The sequence below is a fragment of the Pogona vitticeps genome, chromosome 2 (assembly GCF_051106095.1).
Source record: "Pogona vitticeps strain Pit_001003342236 chromosome 2, PviZW2.1, whole genome shotgun sequence".
In the NCBI taxonomy this organism is placed as follows: domain Eukaryota; kingdom Metazoa; phylum Chordata; class Lepidosauria; order Squamata; family Agamidae; genus Pogona; species Pogona vitticeps.
Genome location: NC_135784.1, coordinates 59,405,044 through 59,430,224, shown reverse-complemented (window position 1 = coordinate 59,430,224; position 25,181 = coordinate 59,405,044). Strand labels below are relative to the sequence as shown.

At 41.4% G+C, this 25,181-nt stretch overlaps 2 protein-coding genes across 4 annotated transcripts in view; one reads left to right on the top strand and one right to left on the bottom strand.

Moving 5' to 3' along the window:
* Positions 1–3,199, top strand: part of CFAP100 (cilia and flagella associated protein 100) — a 43,192-nt gene extending 39,993 nt beyond the window's left edge. Inside the window, exon 16 of the mRNA XM_072989519.2 lies at positions 985–3,199. Coding sequence (XP_072845620.2) covers positions 985–1,098 — 114 coding nt within the window. The 3' untranslated portion in view covers positions 1,099–3,199. The remainder of the gene's footprint in view (positions 1–984) is intronic.
* ZXDC (ZXD family zinc finger C) lies at positions 1,726–24,056 on the bottom strand. 3 transcript variants are annotated; one of them, XR_013541630.1, is made up of 10 exons: positions 22,414–24,056; positions 19,410–19,562; positions 16,676–16,754; positions 15,037–15,167; positions 13,017–13,187; positions 10,305–11,139; positions 9,237–9,321; positions 6,304–6,455; positions 5,131–5,232; positions 1,726–4,346 (listed from the first exon to the last, which is right to left on the bottom strand). XR_013541630.1 is itself a non-coding variant. In XM_072989517.2 (10 exons), exons 1-10 carry the CDS (start codon positions 23,789–23,791, stop codon positions 4,260–4,262), a joined length of 3,024 nt encoding a protein of 1,007 aa, XP_072845618.2. In that variant the 5' UTR covers positions 23,792–24,056; the 3' UTR covers positions 1,726–4,259. The 3 variants fall into 3 exon arrangements, 1 of the variants encoding a protein (XP_072845618.2); XM_072989517.2 differs by having other exon boundaries at positions 10,454–11,139; XR_013541629.1 differs by lacking the exon at positions 9,237–9,321 and having other exon boundaries at positions 10,454–11,139.
* Positions 24,057–25,181: the final 1,125 nt, after the last annotated feature.

Below are 25,181 nucleotides of genomic sequence, written 5' to 3'. Positions count from 1 at the left end.
TGTTGTCTAGGGTGGTCTCACAGCATTAGGACATGGAATGACATTGAAGACTGTTTTTTTTTTTTTAAAGTCAGATATGACAATATTGGAATACTTCTAGCCGACACTAAACATTACTATTACAGCAAGAGGATAGTGATGTTGTATTGGAGAAATGTTTCCAAGCAAAGAGGTAAACGGAGTGGGTCATCTCCTCTGCAATGTGTTTTGTAAGGTCACTCCTGCGTTCACAGGGCAACAGCCTTCAGGTTTGACAGTTACTCCCACATTATGGTATATAAAGTTGGCATACTTCAGAAATAAGGCCAAACCAGCCAAACTTTTTCAAAGCATGTTCTGGGATTACATCTCAACTCTTGCCACCACTTGAATAGGTTGTACAGGATGCAATGCAAAGTGATGAACAGTTATAATTCCTATTTTGTTTTTGGGTTATGTACATCTTCATCTTATTGTGTGCGAGTCACAGACCTGAAACTGAAGTAGCAACAATCTGTCTCTGTTGGTGATGCTACTTCCCATTGCGACTGAGGTAACGAAGAAGAAACCGGCCATAGTGACTTTAGGATATTTCAGGACTCAAAGCAGTACTATAACAGAGCCACATTACCATCATTCTAAACTAAATAAACCCAGGCATCACATCTCCACAGATGTTGCAACAGGTACATAGAACAACACCACTCTTCTACAAAGGTTTAGTTTTTCAGTTAGCACAAATATAACTTGACCCTCGCTACAGGAAAATGTGTATTTGGAAAAGTGTTTTTTCTGCTGTTTCAGTGAAGAGTTTGTTGAAAACTTTTTAGTGTTCTTGTATCTCTTCATTGCCTAACAATGAAATGTGGTGGGGAGAAGACTGATGCTGGTTCTGCTTTTGGTTATGGACCTTTGGTTCAACATAGTTGTAGGTATTATCACTGACACACAGACCAAAAAATACCCAGAATCCCTCTTATGCTTGCATTCTATTGATATTTTTAGAGTGGCAGAAGACTGGTTTTCCGCTCTGAACCCCCTGCCTTTAAAGAGAAGGAAGATGAGGATCAAGGGCTTATTGACAAAGAAAAAGAAGAACTGCTCTACTACTTCACGTAGCAGCCCAAACCTGTAAGAAATTATGACGCATGCGGAAAGTGACAAAACTGAATAGGAAAAAAAAGCATTGGTAAATAGTACAGTAGACGTTTTCTCAAAATAATTTACAGATTATGTTAAAATTCTACTTCCTAATTTACTTTAGATAACGAGAGTTAATGGCTGGAATCCTACTGCTTACATGTAACAAATCAGTGGTGAATTGCTGCTGGTTAGTCATCCTTTGTATTCTGCATCACACACCAGGACATACTACTTGTGTGTGATAAGGAATACAAGTGTTGCCTCCTGTTAGCAACAATGCACTGCTATGATTTATAGAATTGCACTTATGTCCGCATAAATAAGCAACAGTATTCTGGCAAATGTTTACTCTTTGAGGTTTTTATTCAAAATCTCTTTTGTTGCTTTTTGTAAACAAGTACAAAAGTAGGAAGGTGATGTCTTAGAGAAATCTAGGCTGCATTCAGATGCTTTGACTTTATAGTCCTGGAGATGTGAAAATGAAAGCAGCAAAGGCATGTATTTTTCAGTGTCTGATTAGTTGCCTTCAGGACCAGAGTTTACAGAAGTTTCTTCCTTCTGAGGAACATTCTGTATTGAAAAAAGAACCGTCTGAAATGGAGAAACTGGACAGAGTTGTATTTATTAGTCCTTTTAACTCAGCAGTGTTTTAATTGTCCATTGCCAGCAACGGACTTCAGACTAAATCTGATGCTTACCTTTAAACCATTAGGAATTTACAATCATATACAAAGCCAAGTAAATAAACTTTATAGAAGAAAACACATTTACATGTCTCATAGAAATACTGACTTATTTTTCAATTAGCACAACTCTGTAAAACAGAAGCACCATGATTATGTAGGTCCAGTTCACACTCTTAAGCCACCAGCAAGCCTCTTTCAATGGTGAAAGAATGGGTGTGCTACTTGCATCCCATTTATCCAAGGTAGAATGCTGATAAGCAGTCTTTACTGAGGACCTCTCCTTCTCCTCAAGAAAAAGCATGGAGTGGAAAATGGATCTTGCGACTAGACCACTCCATGGACCAGCCCACTAGTTACCTTTGGTGCTTGGGATTGGGAAGGGTGTCCCTGCCCATCAACCCTTCTGAGGATCACTGAGAAGTGTATGAACTAAGCCACTGAGAAAAGAATCTAAGGTGACAAATCCGTTCTGTCAAACCTTTGTAAGCTTTTACTTTTCTTAAACTGAAAAGTAACGAGGAGAGTGCAAAAGCTTTAGACATCAGTCATTTCTTCATTCTTTCTGGTTTGAAGTCTCAGAGAAATGAAAGATAATTTATGCATAAACTTGTAAATTCTGTAAAGTAATAGGTTGAGACAGATCTATTTTGTACCACTTACACAATGAAAAATTAGAGCTGTTAAATATCTTTTTTAAAGATGCTACCTAAGACATAGTAATCCTTATGAAATGCTTGGTTGCATTTTTCCCCTAAACATGGCATAAAAGGCACTGGAATTAATTTGTATGCTTCCAACTAATTATAGGCATTACCATCAGTCTTAATTTGAAATAAATTAAGGTAAAAACTAGTCATGGTCCGGTAAGGTAAGGTGAGGAAATCATTCCACTTCCAATGTCAGTTTAGCCATATCATTTTCATGATAGGACAATGTGGTATGACGTAAGGCCCAAATAAGTCCTCCCAGCAATCCTAGAAAAAAGTAAATCTTCAGGAACCCAAAGTGGCAAGAATGATAAAGCCACAGCATCCAAGATGCTAAAATAGCAGCCTTCTATGGATTTATCAAGGGCTCTTTAAATAGCACCCTCTGTCAGTACTGCCAGGAAAATTTTGGTGGCAAGATGGAAACCTACTTCTTCAATGAGGAATCCTCATTCACTAAGCCTCATCTGGTGGCATGAGAGACCCACTAAATAAGGAGCAGGGGAGGTGCCAACCTGGGGAAACTTGACTGCTTCTCTATTTGTGACTGACAAACAACATTTTAGTGTACCTCATCACTGCAAATAAAGAGATCCAAGGTATTTCTCTGTACAACACCTTGGTTTATATATATAAGTGCATTTGTACTCACACTCAATAGGAATAAAAATCCTTACATACATACTCTGCTTTCTAATGAAGTCTTATATGTGTACAGTATATCTTTACAACCATCTGGGTACAGTTGCAGGCTTCATGTTTTTCATTGAACACTGATTTTTCTATACCTCTGTTAGCTGAAGTCTTGACAGTTAAACCTTCATCTAGACAACTCTCTTCCTACTACTTAGAAACTGTTTTCTATTTAATGAAAGATCCACTTTCTACACCAAGAAGTCACTTCTTCTTTGTTTATCAGGGACACTAGCAGGATTTTTTTCTCTGAGTGTAAATGGCAAAGTTGGTCCTATGGATACTTATTTAAGTCCCACCAAACTCAACAAAACTTATTTCTGAGTAGATGTACTATCTGGGCTATACATAATTAAAGTGACAGTTTAATAGGATTTGGCAATACTGGCTTATATTAATGTAAACATTATCAACAGATGTAAAGATTAACATCTAGTGAGTAACTTCTTAAGGGCACTGTATAATACAAATTATCAGTGATTGTAGGAAGTACAAATTACTGTTCACCTTCAGTCTTAGCTACCCCTGAGAATTGTATTGTGTTTTTCTGCCTTTGTCTTTTTAAAATTATATTTACCAGTATCAGAAAACTGTCAATTTATGAAAAGAAACATTCAAGTAATTTTCATTGTTGTTCTTCCAAGCTAACCCAAAATTCAAATAAGAACATCTCTTATTACCAACTTGAATGGATATCAAGAAAACTGCCAAGAATGCTGCCTATTCATGAGTATTTGAGGAGCATTCTTAGAAAACCCATAACGGAATATCATCACAGCACATCCACTCCAAGACAGGATTCCAAAGCATCTGATGCCTAACTTAAATAACTGCCCCATAAGGACCTTTTTCTGATCACAAGACACAACATACTAAGGTCTCCAAAAACCTTATCAAATAAAATTTACTGAACAAGTTTTCCACTGCACAATAATCATCAAGTAAGCCACAATGTAGCATTGATGTGTGCACATTGTAGAAAGGTACAAGATTTGTAGTCTCCAAGGTATTTCCGAACTTGAACATTTCAATGTTTCCATCCCTAACACAGTCACTCAAGGTCTTGTAGGTTAATGGTGCTTCCTGTAAACTGAGAGTTATCAGAACTAGCATCCTCTTCAGCAGAGTTCTGTGGCTCCTGTTCAAAAGAAAATGAAAAGAGGGAATTCATATACAGTTTTCAGAGAAGCCGTTCCAGCTGTACAACTTAAAGTATACAAGCACTGCATTCTGCAAAGCTCACCAGCATTTATGTTTGCTGGATTAATCCTCCACACTTCCCCAAATGGTAAGATGCTTGTTAACACACACAAAATGTCTAGCATGTTTTTGCCTTTGCACTTTTTTTAATCATTTGCTCATCAAATCTGAAAGAAGCAAATAAATTTGCAAACAAGCAGCCTATTGTAAAGTTATAACTATCTACACATGTAAATTCTTACATACAAGCATCAGGATTTTGAAGACTCCTCTCTTTACCCAGTGGGGAACTTCTCAATGTTTTCAGTTTTTGCACTGGCAAAAAATCAAACTGCAATTCACACAACTGTGTGAAATGCTCAAATTGCTGAAAACTATATGCTTTTTTGAATAAATTGTTTGCACCTCTCTATCAATCGCCCAATCTGTGCCTACCACATGAATGTGTGTGTATACTCTCCTTTCCATTGAAAAGATCAGTAGATGCATGTTGCGTAAATTAGAGATGGGAAAATAGCTTTTTGACTATCAGTTGGAAGCAAGGAATCTCAGAAGGCTGTAAATTCCTCACTTGTTACTCATCTGTAAAGGCAGCCTAAACTGGCAAGAACAATGAATGAATTTAATGCCTACTTTTCTACCCCACCGCTGTCATTTTTTATGAGGCAAGATGCTTGAATCTGTTTTTCAGTATCGCACTTCGCAACTTGAAGATATTGTACCTGAAGGATATGAACTGGTAAGTCCACTGTCAGCTGAGAATGTGAAGAGGAGGACTGAGAACTAAGTTGAAAGGGCAGATCTCCCTCTCCTGGGGAATCATCCTAAGCAGAATAGAATCAATGCAAATTTCCAGTCAGAGATGATCTGTCAGCAATTGTTATCTGATTCCAATACAGAGATCTACTGAACGTCACCACATGCTTTACAAACTATACATTTTAAAGGTCCCAATATTAATTGCTTCCATCAAGACACATGAATCATACATAGATATTATTTTAATTACTATTAAAAAAACAACCAATTAGAACAAATAATATTCTAGGTTATTCTCCCATAGGCACCATTTTATACGTATATTATATGCAGAAAATACTGCACTGAAATTCCCTCTAGATTATGGATGCACCCTATGAAATCTTGAGAGCAATTTCCCCTGAAATAAGTGGGACTTGCTTCCAAGAAAACATGATCAGAAACAGGCTGTAAGTTTACAGTTATTCTGCACAGATATACAGGTTGAAAATCATTACCTTAAATTTTGTCTAAGCATTTTGTTCCTTCCATTTTTTTAAAGAAAGGGGGGACATGTAGTATCAATTCTACTACCCATCAACTAATGATCAGTTACATTCATTTTAGAAATCAAGACTCTTCTCTTGACTTATGCCACTCTGCTTTACACTAACAGCATTCCTATGAGAGAAAATCTGTTCCTCTCTATCCTCTTAAAGCCCTGTTAATTTGCTAAACTTGTGGTCCCCAACCTTACGATCCCAAATGTTCTTGGACTAAAACTCCCAGACTCCTTCACCACTAGGTATGCTGGTCAGGGTTTTGGGGAGTTGTAGTCCAAGAACATTTGGGGAGCCAAGGTTGGGAACCACCATGCTAAACCACGGAGGGAATTTTTCCTCTCTAGCAATGCCTCTCAATTTACCATTAATTCCAATAAGAAGGAATTTACTTGGTTAGTTCCAGGGGCACATCAGGGAAAAACAGGATCCCTGACACACAGCTCTAACTACATTTTTGTCAAGGTGATTTCAGCAGACTTCCTGCTCAACAGACCAAGAGGGAAGGCTGCACCTCCTCACCTGCTCTCCCAGATTTACCCTAGACTTTTCCAACATAAATGAGCACATTAGCTTCCATAAGTAGTCACTTCTTACCTGAAGCAGCTGAATTTGAACAAACTGTGTAGCTGATGAGTCTCTCATAGTGAGGCTTCCATTTGGCAAAACATTATGGCACAACCGATTCCCATGACTAGAAGAATTAACTTTATCACCTTTTCCTTTTCTCCCACCACAGTCAGGGGTTCCTAAAATGAAGTTATTGGAGATGGGTGTAATACACAACCATGTTCTCTCAAAAAGACAATTACACCATCCATTTTTCTCAAGCAAACTTGACTGTTTATGTGTCACATGGCAAAATACTGATGGTTTTTTTGCATGCACTACAAAACAAAATCAAAGTGACATCTATCAAGTTCAATGACTACATCTGAAGCAAATCATACTGCAAGCAACACACCAGATCAACAGTATGTATCAAAAAGTTGTTGGGGTTGAGTCTGAAAATATTTAGTAGAACTGAAAACATAACAGTATGCCAGTATAAAACATCTTATTTTTTGGGGGGATAGCTTTTTAAAAGAAGATATAAAACATAACCATTTCTTACACATACCCTTTTTTCCCCAGCAACTTCAGTCAACTCCTACCATTTTCAATGTCAGCTGGGTTATCATTAAAGCTACTTGAGACTACATAATGACTCTCAGCATATTTATTGAGTATCATATTAGATCTTGCATTGAAAAGCAGCAAATAAATGTTGGTGGATAGCTATCCATTTAGAAGGTTTTGAAAAAAGTAATTAAAGAGCATAAACAACTACATATAAAGTCCATTGCATATAAATGACTTACATGAAATCAGTCAGAAAACATAGTCCCATCTCCAGGAAGGAGTCTTTTCCATCACTACTACCTAGTGCTTTTCACTGGAGATGTCAAAGACTGAACCTCAGCCCTTCTGTACTTTACAGAGACCACAGCTGCACACAGCCCATATGCTGTGTGTAGGTGTGGTCTCTATAAAGTACAGCCCTCACTCAATACAATCTAAGAGTCTCAAACAATGAAGAGTCCACTATTTCTCAGCCTGAAACCAGGTTATATACAGAATAACAGTAGCCTTCTCTAAAGGACACCTATAACTATTATGAAGATATCATGGAATACTTTGACTAGCTTAAGTCCACCCCTATATGCAAGGCAATTACAGCACATCTGAGTGTATTTCAATGACATAATTCTATTTTAACAGCTTAGCGATATATCACTCTTAATAGTATTCTCTTATTAAACTATTTACCTGTTACTAGCTACCAAGGTTTTTTTTTTTTTTTTTTTTTACTTAAGAGAACATGCAATTCCCTCTGGGTGAGGAAGCAAGCTGGTCAGGAAATGAAAAAATAGGTGGACAAAATCTAATTTATTTAGTTATTCATTTATTTATTGTATTGGATTTATACCCTGCACCATCTGGCAACCAGGCCACTCTTGGGATTTTTTCCCATATCTAATCAGGTAAGGAACATAAACACCCATCTTCCCAAATAGATTAGAACAGGATGATGCTTGTAGAGGATCACCTGACATCTGTGCCCAATGAATGCTTCAAATTCAGAATATGCACAAAGCACAGACAGAGATCTAAACTGAAGGGAGGAAGGCAGAAACATAGAGATCTGCCTCCACCTCAAATTTAAAGCCTGACCTCTTGCTAAAATATGCTTCTCTTGTCATTATAGTGAAGACGGTAAATAAGATAATCATTAGCAGGTCCAAATACAACACACTGACTGAAATCCTGTTGCTTAGTGTAGTAAGTTACAACTAAAGTAGGCCCACTGAATCACTAGGGATTTGGTGAGGCAACTCCTCTGTAAGTTCCACTGATTCAAAGGGCCTACTCTAGTTGTAACTTACTACAACAGAATTTCAGTCACTGTGGTAATCCACCCATGTCCATACAAAAATGTTGACAGTAATGACCAGACTATCTCTGTCCAGGAATGTCCACAATTAACAAACCGTCCACAGCAGACGAGGTATTGCATGCCATAGAAGTAATTTGGGCCCTGAATGACAAAAGTGGAACCAGGAGAACATAGTAACTTAGAATCTGTTATTTGGAAGTGCTGTGCAATCCCTTCCATAACAATATAAATATCAGCTTCTTGAATGTAGGATCCTTTTACCCACGGCATCTGTATCATGATTCACAGCCAGGTGGTTGAGAAAAATACACCGTGGATGAAATCTAAACTTCTAAGACAGTGGTTCCCAATCTTTTTTCAGGCCATGACCCCCTTTTATAATAACCTATGACATCTCCGCCACATTTGGTTTGAGGTGGTCTGAGAGAGGGGTCAGGGAGGCCATACATGCGCATATAGAAAATCCTTCACACAACAGGGGTGGAGGCCTTAGATACAATCTGTCTCCTGTTTATCATGCTGCCCTTTCATCCTGGGACCACAAACACCAGAAAGACCACCATTAATAACCATTACTGACCCATGACAATGGGTGGAAAAGGACTGCAGAGGTGGGATTTTCACTCACCCCCAGTCCTCTGTACTTCTAAGGAGCCTATTCAGACCAGGGGGAAGTGAAACCAACATGGAAACTATATCAGGGATCTCCTACCAACTCTCCTCAGACTGAAGAAGCTACTTGGATAAGTAGCAAAACGTTTCAACCTAATAAGAAAGAAGTCCAGTTGCCATGACTCAACTTCCAAACGATAACCTTTCCAGTAAACAGCACTAAATTCTACAGAGAGATAAAGATGCAGGTTTTGAAAAATGCTTTCTTAGTGTTCTCTCATCCACAGACACTACAGAACACCTTTGCCATTATGGTAACATAAAATGTAAGTGTCTATGGTATGAAGCTTTGTTCAGTAAACTAATAATGGGACTAGCTCACAAGTATGTTATTGAATATATGATATACACTCAACCTTCAGGTATTAAGAATAATTTCACTCTGGAAATAATATGCTCTACTGAAACAGCTAATGCTCACCTAAGTCACTCCCATTTCCTTTCTGTTTTCTCTTCTTGGCAAGCTGAATAGCTCGATAATCTGTTCTTGCAGACCCGCTACTCTCCTGATAAGACAAAAGGGAGTATGCACATCAAAACAAGGAAGATTATTGGGATCTATTGTGTTCCTCTCTCAGATAACAACTGTAACTCCCAAATGGAAATACAGAATTTCATCCACTAGCAGAACAGATTCCCAGTCCTTTTCTGTAGCCCCCCAAGACCTCAAACCCCAGCTCCAGAGTGTTGTGGGATCTTCTAGAGCAGTAGTTCCCAACATTTGGTCCCTAGATTGCTGGACTACAACCCCTGGCCAGCACAGTTAGTGATGAAGGCTTCTGGGAGTTTTTATCCAAAAACAAATGTGAGGACCCAAGGTAGGGGACCACTGCTGTAGAGCAGATGGAGGTGGGGAGAAAGCTGCCAGAGGAAGAAAGCAAGTCCTACTGCATAAGCAGACCATTTGTTCAAATGATATCAGATGCAGCTCTTCATACTCATCAGTGTACTATTTTAGCAAATGATGATGCAAAAAATAGGCACATTCAACACAGAACAAACAGCTAATTCACTTCAACTGACATGTCATTAGAACAAGACAGAAGCTATCAAAACACATTATGTAGCCCTAGAATAATCTGTATGACCCTTTTCTTTCTTCCTCAAACAGATAACTAATTACAACTCCAAATAAGAAATCCTACTTCAGCTTAAACCAGCTTAACTTTGACTGCAGTCCATTTCTTACCATGAATAAAAACAGCAGCATGTGGGAGAAAAATAAGAAATCAGGCAAGAAGCAAATTTTCAAGACCTTGCAGTCCAATTCCCCCTCTTCTATGAACAATGAAAGGGCATACCTTTTCCTGAATCAATCCCAAAGCCACCCACTACCCTGATTTTAAGTACTTACAACAATTTGGGAAATGAGGTAATAACACTAAGCTCCAGCTGAAGGAGGGGAAGTATCCTCTTTCCTCCAAGTGAGATGTACAATGTGCAACTGGATTTAGTATGTTCACAGGCAACAGCAGTTTATACCACTTACATTGTACAAAATATACGACGACTTCATTCGTGGCAGACATTCCACAAACCCATTTGATCTGGTAGAAAGGATGGCTCATACACGGCAATATAATATCCTCAACGCTAAGATACTAATGAAAACTACAGTTATTGAGTGTTACTGCATACCAGAAAGGAGCTGCCAGTCACCGTGCTCAGATCAGTTTCTTTCTGTGCACTGTAACTTCCAGGAGAGTTGGAGAACACAAACTGAGTCACCACTTTACTGCCTTCTTGTTGTCCCACAACATCCAGACTAGGAAGCAATGTTTGCTCTGCTTTACTTGGAGCCAACAATTCAGATGCATTGTTTCCACCAAGGTTGTTGGAAGGGGTTAAAGTGGCTGTGTCTACCGACAGATTATTGCTAGAGGTTAAACCGTGCAGATCTTGACTGGAGGTCCTTGTAGACAAAGATGCTAATGAACCCAAAGCTTCAGCATTTACAGTCTGTACATCATCCAGATTTAAAGTGCTTTGCTGTAGAACAGTGGCAGTGGTTCCCAAAAGAAGAGAGCTGTCCAGGTTGTGTGGAATATCACTGCTAGCCACTAAAATCAGTGGATCAACTGTCTGGCTAAGAGAGTTATTACCAACAGAAATATTGCCTCCAAGTGTGGAGCCCACAGAAGCAACATCTATGGTTAGAATTCCAGAGTTTATCAGAGCCATATCAGTTGAAATTCCTGAGGTGTTCCCGGATACACTAGAGAAAAGGGACACAAGGTCTACATTGCTGAGGTCACTTTGTCCTGAACTGGCAAGTTCATTGCTAGGTGTGAGGGAACCAAACGTCTCCATCTGATTTAAGAGATCTGAAACAAACAAACAAAAAAATCAATATATTTAATTTAAAAACCAAAATGTAAATACTATCTCACCCACAGACAACTGAATTCAGGATCTCAACCAGGAATTCTACCTTTGGCCACCTGTGCAACACATTCATGCCTCAAATTCCTTATGCCCCATCCCAATAAATCTAGTCAATATTTCTCTAATCTGGCAGAAGCCAGTATTGCCATAACTCACTGGGATCAAATTTCAATATGCCACTATCACTATTTTCACCAGGCTATCCTTTCAGGTAATTTCATTTCTTGCTCAACATCCTCACTAAAGGTATGAAGATTGTGTTCCTGGACAGCAGCTACCAGAATTCCCTACGCAGTTATGGTGCTTGAGAAATTCTGGGAGTTGTGAGTTCAAAAACACAGATCTGCAAACTTTTAACCCGTGCCCCGTGTTGCAAATCAAGGTAAAGGTAAAGGTTCCCCTTGACAATTTTTGTCCAGTCGTGTTCGACTCTAGGGGGCGGGGCTCATCCCCGTTTCCAAGCCATAGAGCCAGCGTTTGGCTGTAGACAGTTTCCGTGGTAACGTGGCCAGCACAACTAGACACGGAATGCTGTTACCTTCCACCGTGGTGGTACCTACTTATGTACTTGCATTTTTACATGCTTTCAAGCTGCTAGGTTGGCAGGAGCTGGGACAAGTGACGTCATGTGGATTCAATCTTACGACTGCTGGTCTTCCAACCTTGCAGCACAGAGGCTTCTGTGGTTAACCCACAGCGCCACCACATCCCAAAAATTAAGACTACTGTACAGTGGGGTCTCTACTTAAGAACGTCCCTACTTAAGAACAATCCAACTTAAGAACAGCTCCATTTGCTAAATTTTGCTTCTACTTGAGAACAGAAATCCAAGATAAGAACAGGAAAAAAAACCTTTCCTGCTCTTTTTTTAACCTTAGGTCATCTTAGGTTAAAAAAAAAATTCTCCCCCTAGTGGTAGAGTTCACCTATGGGAACTAATGCTTCAATGTACGAACACACCTCTACATAACAAAAAAACAGCCAGAATGGATTAATTGGTTTTCAGTCCATTCCTATGGGAAATTTTGCTTCAACTTAAGAACGTTTCAACTTAAGAACACCATTCCAAAATGGATTAAGTTCTTAAGTAGAGGTTCCACTGTAGTTTCTATGGACGGAAAAGAGCAGATACGGATTAAATGGTTTTCAATGCATTCCTATGGGAAATGCAGATTCAACATAAGAACTTTTCAACTTGAGAACCACCTTCCAATACGGATTAAGTTCTTAAGTAGAGACCCCACTGTATACCTAAAGTATAATGGCTGGTGTTAATTTCCATAGCAGTCAAGACTCTACACAGCTGTGTTTTCCATAGCTTTCTGCATGTCATCCAGACTTAAGGGTAGGTGCTGCACCTTCACAGATGCTAGCATGGGTATGAACTGTTCAACCTGGATGGTCCACATAGTCAGAATTCATGTCCTTCCACAATCATGAGTATCTTCTCCCACACATAATTCTGAAGTGCAAACAATCCATTAACATAACATGACATAACTGTAAAATGCTTGGGAGGAAGATATCAATATGCTGTTGTTTTTTAAAAAAAGATTACTCAACAGCTGGTTCCTGCCAAAGTCAGAAAGGATGCAGCATACCACAACAGCAACACAAGGGATATTGACTATGTTTATTGGGGAGGGGCAAAAGCTTTTAAAGAAGGACTCTGGAACACCATTATGTGAGTCTCTAAAATCGTAAGTTCTGGTGTTAACCAACTAATATTTTTCAAGAGATCAGGCTTTGGAAGTAATATTTTAGACATGATACATTTAATCACAAATATAATTGAGACACTGTTCATAAACCATACCTGTACTAAAGTTGTGTTGCTTGACCATATGAGTTTTCATACTATGTTTGGAAGTGAACGATTTATTACAACTTGAAATAGGACAACGAGTCTTCAATGAGTCCACATCCTGAAGGTGTTTTTTGGAGTGAATATAGAGACTACTACGTGCTGAGAATTTTGCAGAACATCCTGAAATAAAATATATACTTTAGGCAGTTATTCAAGTTTAGATATTGTTCCCATCTATTAACTTACTTCAAAAATAACCACCATTACAAATGCGATTGCATTCAGACATTTCTTCCATATTCTGAAATTTTAGGTGAACTGAATATCATCATGTACAAAATTTATGAATGCAAAATATAATACAAAAAGTCTGTACAGCACAAAAAGTGAGCAAAAGCAAGCCTCCCAAATTAATACTGTTTAATTATTCTTCAAATTCGCAAGAAGATCTCAAAAGCCCTCCTTTCTAGATTTTTCTCTTTCTCTCCCACAGCTTCCTTCCTCCCAAAGTTCTGAAGAACTGAGAAAAAAAGATAATGAGTTCCTGCTAGATGAGTGGAAGATCGAGGAAAAAGTGGAAAGCAATTTTTAATTAGCTGCACACAATCAAAGCCAGTCTTCCAGGTCGTGGCACAGCAGTTAGGGATGGAACTGCTCAGCCATATGTATTAATGCTGCTAAGCAGATTGTGTCACTCTTGAGGTGATACAGTCCACTTAATTCCAGAACTATAATATGCATTCTGGCTTCAAAAGAAACATTGAAGCCTATACCACCAATTTATTCAGACCTTATTATTTAAACATCTATGTAAAATATTTTTAACCTGCCTTTCTCCTCAAAAAGGACCCAATATAGCTTACGTAGAACAATTAAAAGACAGTATTTAAGATCAGTAACAATGAGCATACAATACTGAAATGATTAATGAATACAATACAAAAAAACATAACACCAAAACACATCCAATGCAGTAAGGTACAACTAATCCATTTAAAAATCCCATTCAGACAGCTAGTCACTAAGGGAAAGTTAGCCTAAAGAGAAAGGTCTTTACCTGCTTGTGGAAGGACAGTAAACATGGGGTCAGTCCGTCCTCCTGTGGGAGGGAATTCCAGAGTCTGGGAGCAGCAATAGAGAAGGCTGTCTCCCGTGTCCCCACCAAATGTATCTGTGAAGGTAATGGGACCGAGAGGAAGACCTCTTCCTAGAATCTCAACTTTATGATATATTAGGTAGTCTGTTCATCTAGCAATGCCCTACTCCAAGAGTCTCGCCAAACACAGCCTGAACTCAGCTATCATTAGCTGGTCCAGCAGAAAAGAAGCAGTTAATGCAGGAGTGGCAGAAAGTTCAGCCCACTCTCCCTGGATTGAGGCAACAGGAAGCCCACTGTAGAAAGTTTCATGGCCTTTTTCATCACACACCCTGTTGCACCCTGTTCCAACTGGCACAGGAGACATGTCACCACAGGGCAACATCGAATTAGTTGTCCACAACATGTCCCACTTTGTGTACAAGAAACGTTGAGGCCAGAGACACATGGCATGGAAGCTGCCTTTCCTGCCATGCACATCTTCTGCCTCTACTCCCAGCAATGCCCCAGCTACAGGAGGCAGCAGTGTTGGCGCTGGCTGTGCCAACAGCTGGAAGTATGCAGCTTTGTGGTTGGACTACAACTCCCAGAATTCTGCTTGGGGAAGTTTTGGGGCTGCAATTGAATTCTGGGAGATGCTACTCCAGGAATTCTCCTAAAACATGAATTTGAACATGTCTATTCACTCAATCTACCCCAAAATTTTAAAAATGCAGATTTTAATATGCAAGTTTTTTTGGGGGGGGGGGGAATATTTCTTCTTCCTACCCAAGCTGTGCTTTGAAGATCATTTTTGCCCATAACAGGAATCAGTAACAACACAATCCCAATACATGAATCTATTACCATAACATTTGTTTTTCCTGTCTCTATGACTGGTTAGCAACCAAAGAGGTAAATGTAAGGACACAGGATCAGAAACACAAACAGTACCTTCAACTGGACATTCAAATGGTTTTGTGCCAAGATGAGTTATACTGTGGCCTTTCAGGTGTTCTGCTCTTGTGAAAGATTTTCCACAACCTTCCACAGGACATGTAAATCTCCTGTCATCCTCATGTTTCCTACAAGAAGATTGCATGTGTTTTGGATTCAAAAACACTACAGTCTAGAGAAATGCAAATATCAGTTGGCCAAATATGGATCTTAAACTTTTTACTTGTATTCAGTTAACTTATTTTAAAAAAGGAGGAGGGGGAACCTGGGAAACTACAGGGCGGTTAGCCTAATGTCTGTTCCAAGGAAGATGGTGAAAGCCTCATGGAAGATAAAATCTTAAAACACACAGAAGAACAAGCCTTGCTGAAGGAAAATCAGCATGGCTTCTGTAAGGGTAGGTTTTGCCTCACAAACCTTTTATAACTCTTTGAAAAGCTCAACAGGCATGTGGATGAGGGCAAACAGTGAATATTGTCTGTCTGGATTTTCAGAAGGCATTTGACGCGGTCGCTCACCAAAGGCTGCTGAGAAAACTCCCCAGTCAGGGGATAAGAGGGCAGGTCCTCTTATGGATTGAGAATTGGTTGAGAACCAGGAAACAGAGTAGGTGTCAAAGGACAATTTTCACAATGGAGGGAGGTGAAGAGCGGTGTGCCCCAGGGATCTGTCCTGGGACTGATGCTTTTCAACCTGTTCATTAATGACCTGGAGACAGGGATAAGCAATGAGGTGGACAAGTCTGCAAAAGACACAAAACTTTTCTGGGTGGCGAAGAACAGAAGGGATTGTGAAGAGCTCCAGAAGGATCTCTCCAACCTGGGAGAATGGGCAGCAAGATGGCAAATGCGTTTCAATATAGGAAAATGTAAAGTAATGCACATTGGGGCAAAAAAAAAAAAATCAAAACTTTATTTATCGGCTAATTGGTTCTGAGCTGCCCGTGACAGATCAGGAAAGAGATCTTGGTGTGCTGGCGGACAACTCGATGAAAGTGTCAACCCAGTGGGTCACAGCAATGAAGGCCAATTCCATGCTAGGGATCATTAAAACAGGTATTGAAAATAAAATAGCCAATATTATAAAGCCACTATACAAAGCGCTGGTAAGGCCACACCTGGAGTATTGTGTCCAGTTCTGGTGTCTGCAACTCCTTGCCACAGGATGTGGTACTGGCAACTGGCCTAGAGGCCTTTAAAAGAGATTGGGCAGATTGCTGGACGAAAAGTCCACTTCAGGTTACAAGCCATATAATCTCCAAGCTTAAAAGGAAGGTACCTCAAACTGCCAGATCCAAGGGAGGGGTATCAGGAGACAGGTCTCTAGTTGTTTCGTGTGCTCCTAGAGGCACCTGGTTGGGCCACTGTGAGATTCAGGAAGCTGGACTAGATGGTCTGATCCAGCAGGGCTCTTCTTATGTTCTTATATAAGCTAATCAACACCTATTCTAAGGAATTCTTAAAAGCTTTTCCATGCACTTCATGCCACATTTCCAATATATTTTTTAAAAATCCTATCTATGAGTAATTCTATTTGTTTTCCCTGCTCTTCCCTGTTATCTCCCCACAATATAAAATTTTAAATCTTTGAGGATCTGTGCAGAAATTCAATAAAATCAAGCAATCAAAACATTTACCTCTTGTGTCTTAATAGCTTAGACATGCTAGTGAAGGACCAGCCACAACCTTCAAAGTCACAGATAAAAGGTCTCTCACCTAGAAAAGGGGGGGAAGGGGGGGAAATCACATTTCAAGTACACCACACTTCCATGAAGAAAACAATGCCATACATTCCCCAAAGCACACAATTTACTGGCTCAGAATTACTAAATTCTTTGTTCTTCTTTTACTCCTAATTTTGTTTTATCATTTTATCTTAAAGAGCCACAGCAAATCCTGGATCACTAATTTTTTGTTAAAAAAAAGCAACCAGCTTCCAATCTCTTTAGCAATATTTACATATGAACAACACAATCCAGAATTAACAAGTAATTAACAATTATAGTGCTGGACATTCCCCAATCCTTCCACCTACCCCCTGCTGCAAACAATATTAGCTTAAAGGGGTCTTTGACAATCTGCTGCCTCACAGATATGTTGCATTACAAGAGCCATGACCTCCTCTCACTTGACCCAAGTGGTGCCTCGCTTAACGATTGCCTCGTTTAGCGATTAATTCGCATAACGATGTGTTTTTTTAGAAAATAATATGCACCGTATAACGATGTTTCCTATGGGTGATTTTCGCTTAGCGAAGTTTGGGACCATGCTTCGCATAACGAATGCGATTTTAGGTCCCCTGCTTCACTTAACGATGTTTCTTTTTTCAATTTAAAAAGTGTCTTAGAAGGGTCAAAAACGGTTCTAAATGCTTGGATTCGTTAGAGGACCCCCTAAGTCATGTGCAAACCTGATTGGACTTTGATCTGACTTTTCGTTAATTTATGGTGGATTTTTTTTTCGGCCCATAGGAACCAATGGACCTGTCAAAATCTGACAGCTCCATGCTTTCCTATGGGGGAGAAAACAATTCACCATAAATTAACGAAAGTTCAGATCAAAGCCAAATCAGGTTTACACACGACTTAGGGGGTCCTCTAATGAACCCAAGCATTTAGAGCAGTTGCTGAGTCTTCGTTAATTTTTTGTGAATTTTTTCTTCCCCCACAGGAAATAATGGAGCTGTCAGATTTTGACAGCTGTCAAAAGTTGGGGGAAAAAATTCACCATAAATTAACGAAAAGTCAGATCAAAGCCAAATTAACTTTTGCATCCGTTTTAGAGGGTGCAGAAGCTAATCCAAGCATTAAAAACCATTTTTGACCCTTTTGTGACACACTTAATTTTGCAAAAATTGACTTCGCAAAGCCATTGAAATGTATTGAGTCAGCTTCAATACATTCCAATGGAGGAAACATTGTATCGTTTAACGATGTTTCCTGTGGGTTTTTTCGCTTAAGGACGGCAATCCGTGCCTATTGGAACGGATTAACCGGTTTCCAATGCATTCCTATGGAAAATGGTGTTTCGCATAACGATGTTTCACATAACTTTTTTTTTGGAACCAATTAAAATCGTTATGTGAGGCACCACTGTAATAGTGACTGAGCAGTATGTAGCAGCAGTGAATATTTAGCCACATTCTGAAGGATTATGCCATATCATTTTATATGCATGTGTGCTTTAAGTTAAAGATGTATTGACTCTTTAACATCTAGAAGACAAAGAGTCAGCCGTGCACATGACTTCCAATGTCTTTAGACAGCATTTGCAGTTTTGTCCCTTTGCCTTGGATCAAGAGTATTTAGTTCTTAAAGAGTTGAGCAATGGAATGCTGCTGATCCAAGGTAAGTGACAGAATACATAGGCTGTTCCTGGGAATCTACAAATACAAACTCATCCTGGGAATCTATATATACAGTGGTGCCTTGCTTAGTGATGTTAACTCGTTCCGAAAAAATCGCTGCTAAGCAATTTCGTCGCTAAGCGAAATGCGGTTTCCCATTGAAATGCATTGAAAACCGGATAGTCCATTCCAATAGGAACAAACTGCCGTCCTTAAGCAAAAATCGCCATAGGAAACATCACTAAGCGAAATGCGGTTCCCCAATTGAAATGCATTGAAACCTATTCAATGCATCTCAATGGGGGGAAAAATACAACAACAAATTTAAAAAGAGTCAGAACAAAGTCAAATATGGTTAACAAAAGGTTTATTAAGTGCACTTTATGATTTCAAACATTTTAAACAGTAAACTTTAACTTTATAAATAACAGAAAACATTTAAAAAACAGCAAACATGAGGCCGTTTAAACCATCATTAAGCAAAACGGGGGACCCAAAATTTAATCACTATGTGAAGCATGGTCCCAACCATCACTAAGCAAAAATTGCCCATAGGGACCATCGCTAAACAAAGCGCAAAAACTCTCCGAAAAAATCGTTGCTAAGTGATTCTGTCACTAAACGGAGCGCCCGTTAAGCGAGGCACCACTGTATTGTCAAATTTCCCAAATCCAAGGAAACGTCACTATAGGAATCACTCAAACACTAAGTTCCATTCGCTGCCCCTCCCACTCAGGTAAGATTACATTTGTTACTTTCATTTAGCTCCAAATTACACATTATTTTAGTTACTATCTACCAACGCACATAAAATTAGTTACCAAGATTCAAATAAATCAAATAGTGAAGTGGGGGGGGGGAATGGCATGGATTAGTCATAATGCTACAATTTCTCTTAGCATTTATTGTCAGTGATATTTCTATTTCTTTGAAGAAAAATTCAGTCCCTGAGAATCAGAGACTCTTTGATGCAACAGTTCAATTATTACTGATATGGTAAATTTAATCAACACCCACGTTCGCACCTGTGTGACTTCTCATGTGGATTTTCAGTCGGCAAGCTTTGTCATATTGCTTGTTACAGCCTGGAAAGGAGCAGGAGAACAGTTCCTGTTCCCTGAAGTGGACTCGATTATGAGAAAATAAAGCACTCACTGTTATGAAGGTCCTCTCACATCCTGGAGAAAGGAGGCAGAAAGAAAACAAATCAAGTTTAATGGGGAAAGCACGCCTGGACAATGCAGCTGGTCAATACAGCTCAGCCAGTTGCACAACATTCCAGAAGAATTCTTTAATACAACAGCTGTAAAACAGGTGGTTCTGAACTAAGATCACTGCCAAGGTTACAACAGATGGTTCTTTAAATTTAAAAATAAAATGTGTCGATTTTTCTCAAATTCTTAAAAGTCACTTAGGACTCAACTTCTTTTTCTTCCAGACTTGACTCACTTCTATTTTTGGTTTGCAGACATTTGTTCTGTAGATGCAACTTTTAAGCATTCCATCATGGCAATGGATAAATGTTTGCCTCGTGCACATGTGCACACACAACTCTACAATAAGACACCACTATTATTAAAGCAGTTTTGGTTACAACTAAATAAAATCTCAGTTCCACCAGTTTCCCCCAACTCCCACCATTCCCTATCAATATGATTACAATCTGACTTTCTAATCATGGGGAAGGAGCAGGCTGGGAAAGCCCACTCAACCAAAAACCATTTGTCTCAACCCTGCATACTATTGTAAATTTTAATTCATGGAGCATCTAAATATTAAATATCATACAAAACATTAAAGCTGATATCCTGTTCTTTAAGTTATACCACAAAAGGCTGATGTTGTCATCAGCTGCAGCTATTTTTCAGAAACAAAAAAATGTGAGGAATTTCATTGTGTGGAAGCTGTTGGGAGGTTACAGGATGGGAGGAAGTCTTTAATTTCAGAAAATTAAACCACTATTGGTAAAATGATCCTCACATTGGTGACTTTTGCAAATTAAAGACATGCTTCTCCTGGAAACCACAGCCCCAAAGGCTTTCCCATGATGAAATTGATCTCAAGGGAGATTTGGGACCTTCTAGGGAGAAAGCTTGTTTTTTTAATTTCTGAGAAATCACTACAGCTAATGACATTATACAGCATAACCTCTAGCAACAAGATTTCAACCAAAGTGAAACATTCTAGTTATTACACTTATATCACAGAATATGAAATATCTGTACAGGTACTAATATACCTATCTAAAGAGCTAGCATAATGTAGTAGGGGAAGCATTTAATCTACTCAGGAAACTTGGATGCAACCACATGGTCATATACCGTGGGATTTGCTCCACTTATAAAACTGGTGAATTTGAAATACAGTACTTTTTAATGACCACAAGACACTAAGATTGAATTGAATTGGGCAAGGCCTTTTGACTCCCAAAGCAGCTTTTTTTTCCTTTGCTGCTTGGGGTGAGGTGGGGTTTCTACTTTTACGAGCTGGAATGATTTGAACAGATGGTTTTTCATGTGGTTAGTTATTATATGCTCTTGTAAAGAAAAGGGCCATATCTGAAGGTGGTGTTTCAGTGAGATAGACAGTTGAGGTGTGATGCTCAGGACGGGAGCGGGACATACAAAAGCAAAACAGCATGGTTTGCTGTGAAGCTGCTTTCTCATTTAAAGCTTCAAATTTTATTTAGCCATTGTAACGAATAATTTTAAATTAGTTTCTGTCACCAGAGAGGAAGTACTGTAATTGCTACATGTGTTACATAAAAGTAAGGGAAAGGAGTAATAGATGGGTGATGGAAAGTGGTGATTATTCTGAGTTGGGAATCATGATGTATTTTGCAAACTTAATGTTCAGACTTTTGATGTTCTGTATTCTGGGACTATGAAGTATCTTTCCAATTCAGCCTTCCAATGAAGTCGTATCCCTGGTTTCAAATCTTCACTTAGCGTCCGCATTTCACTGTATCAGTTATCACATGGCCACCCAATCTATCTTATAGGGTGCCAGGAATGGTTTACAGCAAGAACAATTAAATCATATATATCTTCATATAGCAAAATGACAAAAGCAATGGTTACTGCCAATCAGAACTCATCCATTTAACAAGATAATAATAGTTGTTTATAATAAATTCCCAGTAATACTTGTCTTTCAAATGAAACACCAAAAGCAGCGTCTGAATACATCTTAAGTACATAACTGTACTTTCCTTGGCCAGCAAAAAAACGACTTTAGAAGTGAAGCTGGTCATCATTTTTTGATGATCCACATTGTTCACTTACCATACTTCAGGCATTTCCCTGCCTGAAATATTTTAAATATTGTAAACATCTTCCTTACATCAAGAGATGAGGAAAAAAAACTGAGCATGATGAAAATCCTGGTTTGTAACAAGGTAATAATCTTAGAACTGCAGAGCTGGAAGGGGCCCTAGGGATCCAGTGCAACCCCTCTCAATGAGGCACAGTGAGGAACTGAATTCCCAGCTGTTGGCAGGAGCAGCTACTGAATTCCCAGCTGTTGGCAGGAGCAGCTACCGGTAGAGACCTAAACCACTAAGCTTCCACCAGTAACTGTCTTTAAAAACAAAAAACACACCTAGGTGCTTTTCAATCCTCTGCAAATTATAAATATCTTGACAAATACACTTTGTAAACCACAAAATAAAAGTGCAGAAATGACAAGATGGACTTAAAAAGCTGCAGTCTTCTCTCCATTTGGAAACAACACCGCCAAGGAACCCCTGGGGCTTCTTTCTGAGGAAACATGCCCAGGATTGTGACTGACCCCAGTTCAGTTCCGTTTCACCTACACGTCACCTTCAAAATAGGTCGCAACCTTTGTTAATCCTGTTTTTGGCAGCTCTCACCTGAAGGCACACACACCCCACCCCGACCCCGACCCCCTCGACCCAGGCCTGTCTGGATTTCCGAGAGGCCGGGCCTGTTCACAACGACCACCGCTACTCCCAACCACGGGTGCCCAACGGGAGGGCCGCGGGGGAGACGGGCTCCCCGCCAGCCTCACCTGGATACTCGCACCGGTAGGGCCGGTCAGGCTCCAGGTGGCTCCGCCGCTGATGAGCGCCCAGGCGGGCGGCGCTGGGGAAACGCTGCCCGCAAACCTCGCACTTGTGGCTCGCCTCCTGCTCGTGGGCCCGGCCGTGAGCCCGGAGGTTGTAGATGGTGGTGAAGCGCTTGGCGCAGCCGGGCACCGAGCAGGCGAAGGGCCGCAGCTTCTCGTGCGAGTGCAGGTGGCGCCGCAGCTTGTAGGCCGTGGCGAAGGCCCAGGCGCAGCCCGGCACCGGGCAGCAGAAGGGACGCGGCGCCGCCGCCACCGCCGCCGCCCCCCGGCCGGGACCCAACCCCGCCGCGCCCGCTGCCGCCTCGGAGCCTCCGCCGCTCCCCTCCGGCCCCGAGGCCGCGGGGCTCCCGCCATGCGCCGACAACCGGTGCAGCCGCAGGAGCTGCTTGCGAGAGAAGGCCTCGACGCAGCGGGGCTCCGGGCAAGGGTGCGGGGCCGGAGTCCGTGAGGGGCCGCCCGGCGAGACGGTCGGGGCCTCCTCGCCGGGAGCTCCGGGCGGCGGTCGCGGCTGCTGGGGCCGAAGAGGGCCCGCTGGCGGCGGCGCGGGGCTGCCGAGGCTGAGGAGCCCGTTCTCGAAACGCACCAGCAGGCTCTGGTTGTTGATGGTCAGCGTGCCGGAGAAAGACGAGCTGCCCTCGCCGCTGCTGCCGGGCGCCTGCCGCCTCCCACTCCCTCCTTCGGCTGAGGCCCCTCCTGCAGCTGGGGCCTGGCCGCTGCCCTCGCCGGCCGCTTTTCCCTCGTCGTCTCCCTCCTCCTCCTCCTCCTCCTCCTCCTCCTCCGGCTGCTGCTCGGGCGGCGGCAGCGGCGGCGGCGGGGGCTCTTGCGAGGGGCTCCCGGAGGCTCCGCCGCGCACCAAGTTGAGCACCACCAGCAGCGCGTCGCTGTCCGAGGGCGGAGGCGGCTGGCCGGCTCCTCCGGTTGCCGGCTGCAGGGCGAAGGCGGTGGAGCCGGAAGCGCGGCTTGCGGCGGGTCCCGGCGGCGGCGGCAAGACCGGTTGTTGTTGCTGCTGCTGCTGCTGCCGCCGCCTCGACCGCTGGGGCGGGGAAGGGAGCGGCGGCGGCGGCAGCGGTTGTGGCGGAGGAGGCTCCGGCGGCTTCTTCCCCTCCAGCAAGAGCAACACCGGGAATGTCATGTCCAGGCCCCAGGCTCCCGCGGGGGTTGTTCCGTCCGCCGCGGAGTCGCGAGGCTGAGGAGGTCGGCGGGCAGGCCCTGAGGCGGAAACCGCTCCGTCCACGACGGGGCTCCTCCCGCCGCCATGTTGTTGGGTGCCCGGCACAGGCTGGGCCGCCTCCACGGCGGCAGGCAGCCCCTGCGTTTCCATCTTGGGGGTCCCTGTAGCAGCGGCTGAAACCGGAGCCGCGGGGGGCGGAGCCGAGGGAGCGGCACGGGAAACCCGGAGCGCGGATCGTTGGAAGGGGAAATGCGAGGAGCTCGGACTGCACGGCAGGGTGGAAAACCTGGAGTGGGAGTGGTTGGTAAAGCAAGGGCGGAAGCAGACAGGAGGAGATGGCCTTGGGAGGAAAAGGGGATTCTGGCCGGGCTGGCGAGGAGCAAACGAGAGGACGTAGTAGGAGATCTGAAGTAGGGACGGCTTGTGGATACAAACCGTGCGTTTGGTTTCTATCTCCGACTGTGCAGATTTATGGGTTTTTTCTTTTTTGGATTACGATCCTCAAAGTTGTACCCGTTGGGTGCGGAATTCTGGGAGCTGTAGTCCACAAACACAGATTTGCATACTTCTTGTTTCTTGTGTATGTAAATTTAAGTATGCTTAGACAATCCTGTTGGGTTAAATGGACCTCCCTTCAAGACCAACGAACAGGATTTTGCCAGATCATATATTGTTTTAATTTGTCTTTTAATGTTTAGCTTAGTGTGTTTTTAACTATGTCAGTTTTAATGTTGTGAGCCGCTTTGGGTCCCTTGTTGGGAGAAATGCGGCATCATCATCATCAATTCACGTGAAAATGCCAGAATTCCTCTATGACTTATTTCCATGTGTATGCACTTCTGGGGTGGATTTCTGATGGACTTCACACTGGATGAACAAACTGGGGGTGGCTTTGCCTGGCAACACTCTTCTCGAACATTTTTGGCTTACAACTTTCATCACTGCAAATTATAATTAATTATTACTATTATCAGTAACATTTGAAGAGATTACAGTATAGAAAAAAGACTGAAATCAGAGGAAAAGACAGAAAGAAAGGGAACTGTGAGTCAAATATATAAATTATTAATTCAAGCTGAATAGGATAAACAAGGATTAAAAACACAGTGGCAATATGATTTGGATAATGAAGTAATAGGTGAAGAATGGGATAAAATATGGGATCAAAGAATGATGAAGAACATGTCTGTAAGAATAAAAGAAAATTGTTATAAGGTAATATGGAGGTGGCATTTAATGCTGATAAAACTGAATATAATACATAAAAATGCATCATCACTATGCTGGAGGTTTAAAAAAGAGAAGGAGACATGTTGTGGTCATGTGAATTACGAAAGCAAGAATGGAAGCAAATTTTTAAAGAAATAAGGGAAATAACTGGATGAAATATTCAAATGTCCCCATCAATGGCTTTATTGAATTTGGTTAAGAAGGATCAATTGTTGAAAGAAAATAAGGACTTCATAGTAATAATGATTACGCCAGCAAGGTTAATTTTTTTAAGAAACTGGAAAAATGATAACCAACTCAATTTAGAGGA

Bases quoted from the DNA above. Each gene is read 5' to 3' on its own strand.
- ZXDC (XM_072989517.2), bottom strand. From the start codon at position 23,791: ATGGAAACGCAGGGGCTGCCTGCCGCCGTGGAGGCGGCCCAGCCTGTG. The intron at 19,563-22,413 runs GTGAGGCTGGCG...TCCTTTCTCCAG, and splicing joins CTACCGGTGCGAGTATCCAG to GATGTGAGAGGACCTTCATA. The intron at 6,456-9,236 runs GTGAGCATTAGC...ACTTCATTTTAG, and splicing joins AGGAAATGGGAGTGACTTAG to GAACCCCTGACTGTGGTGGG.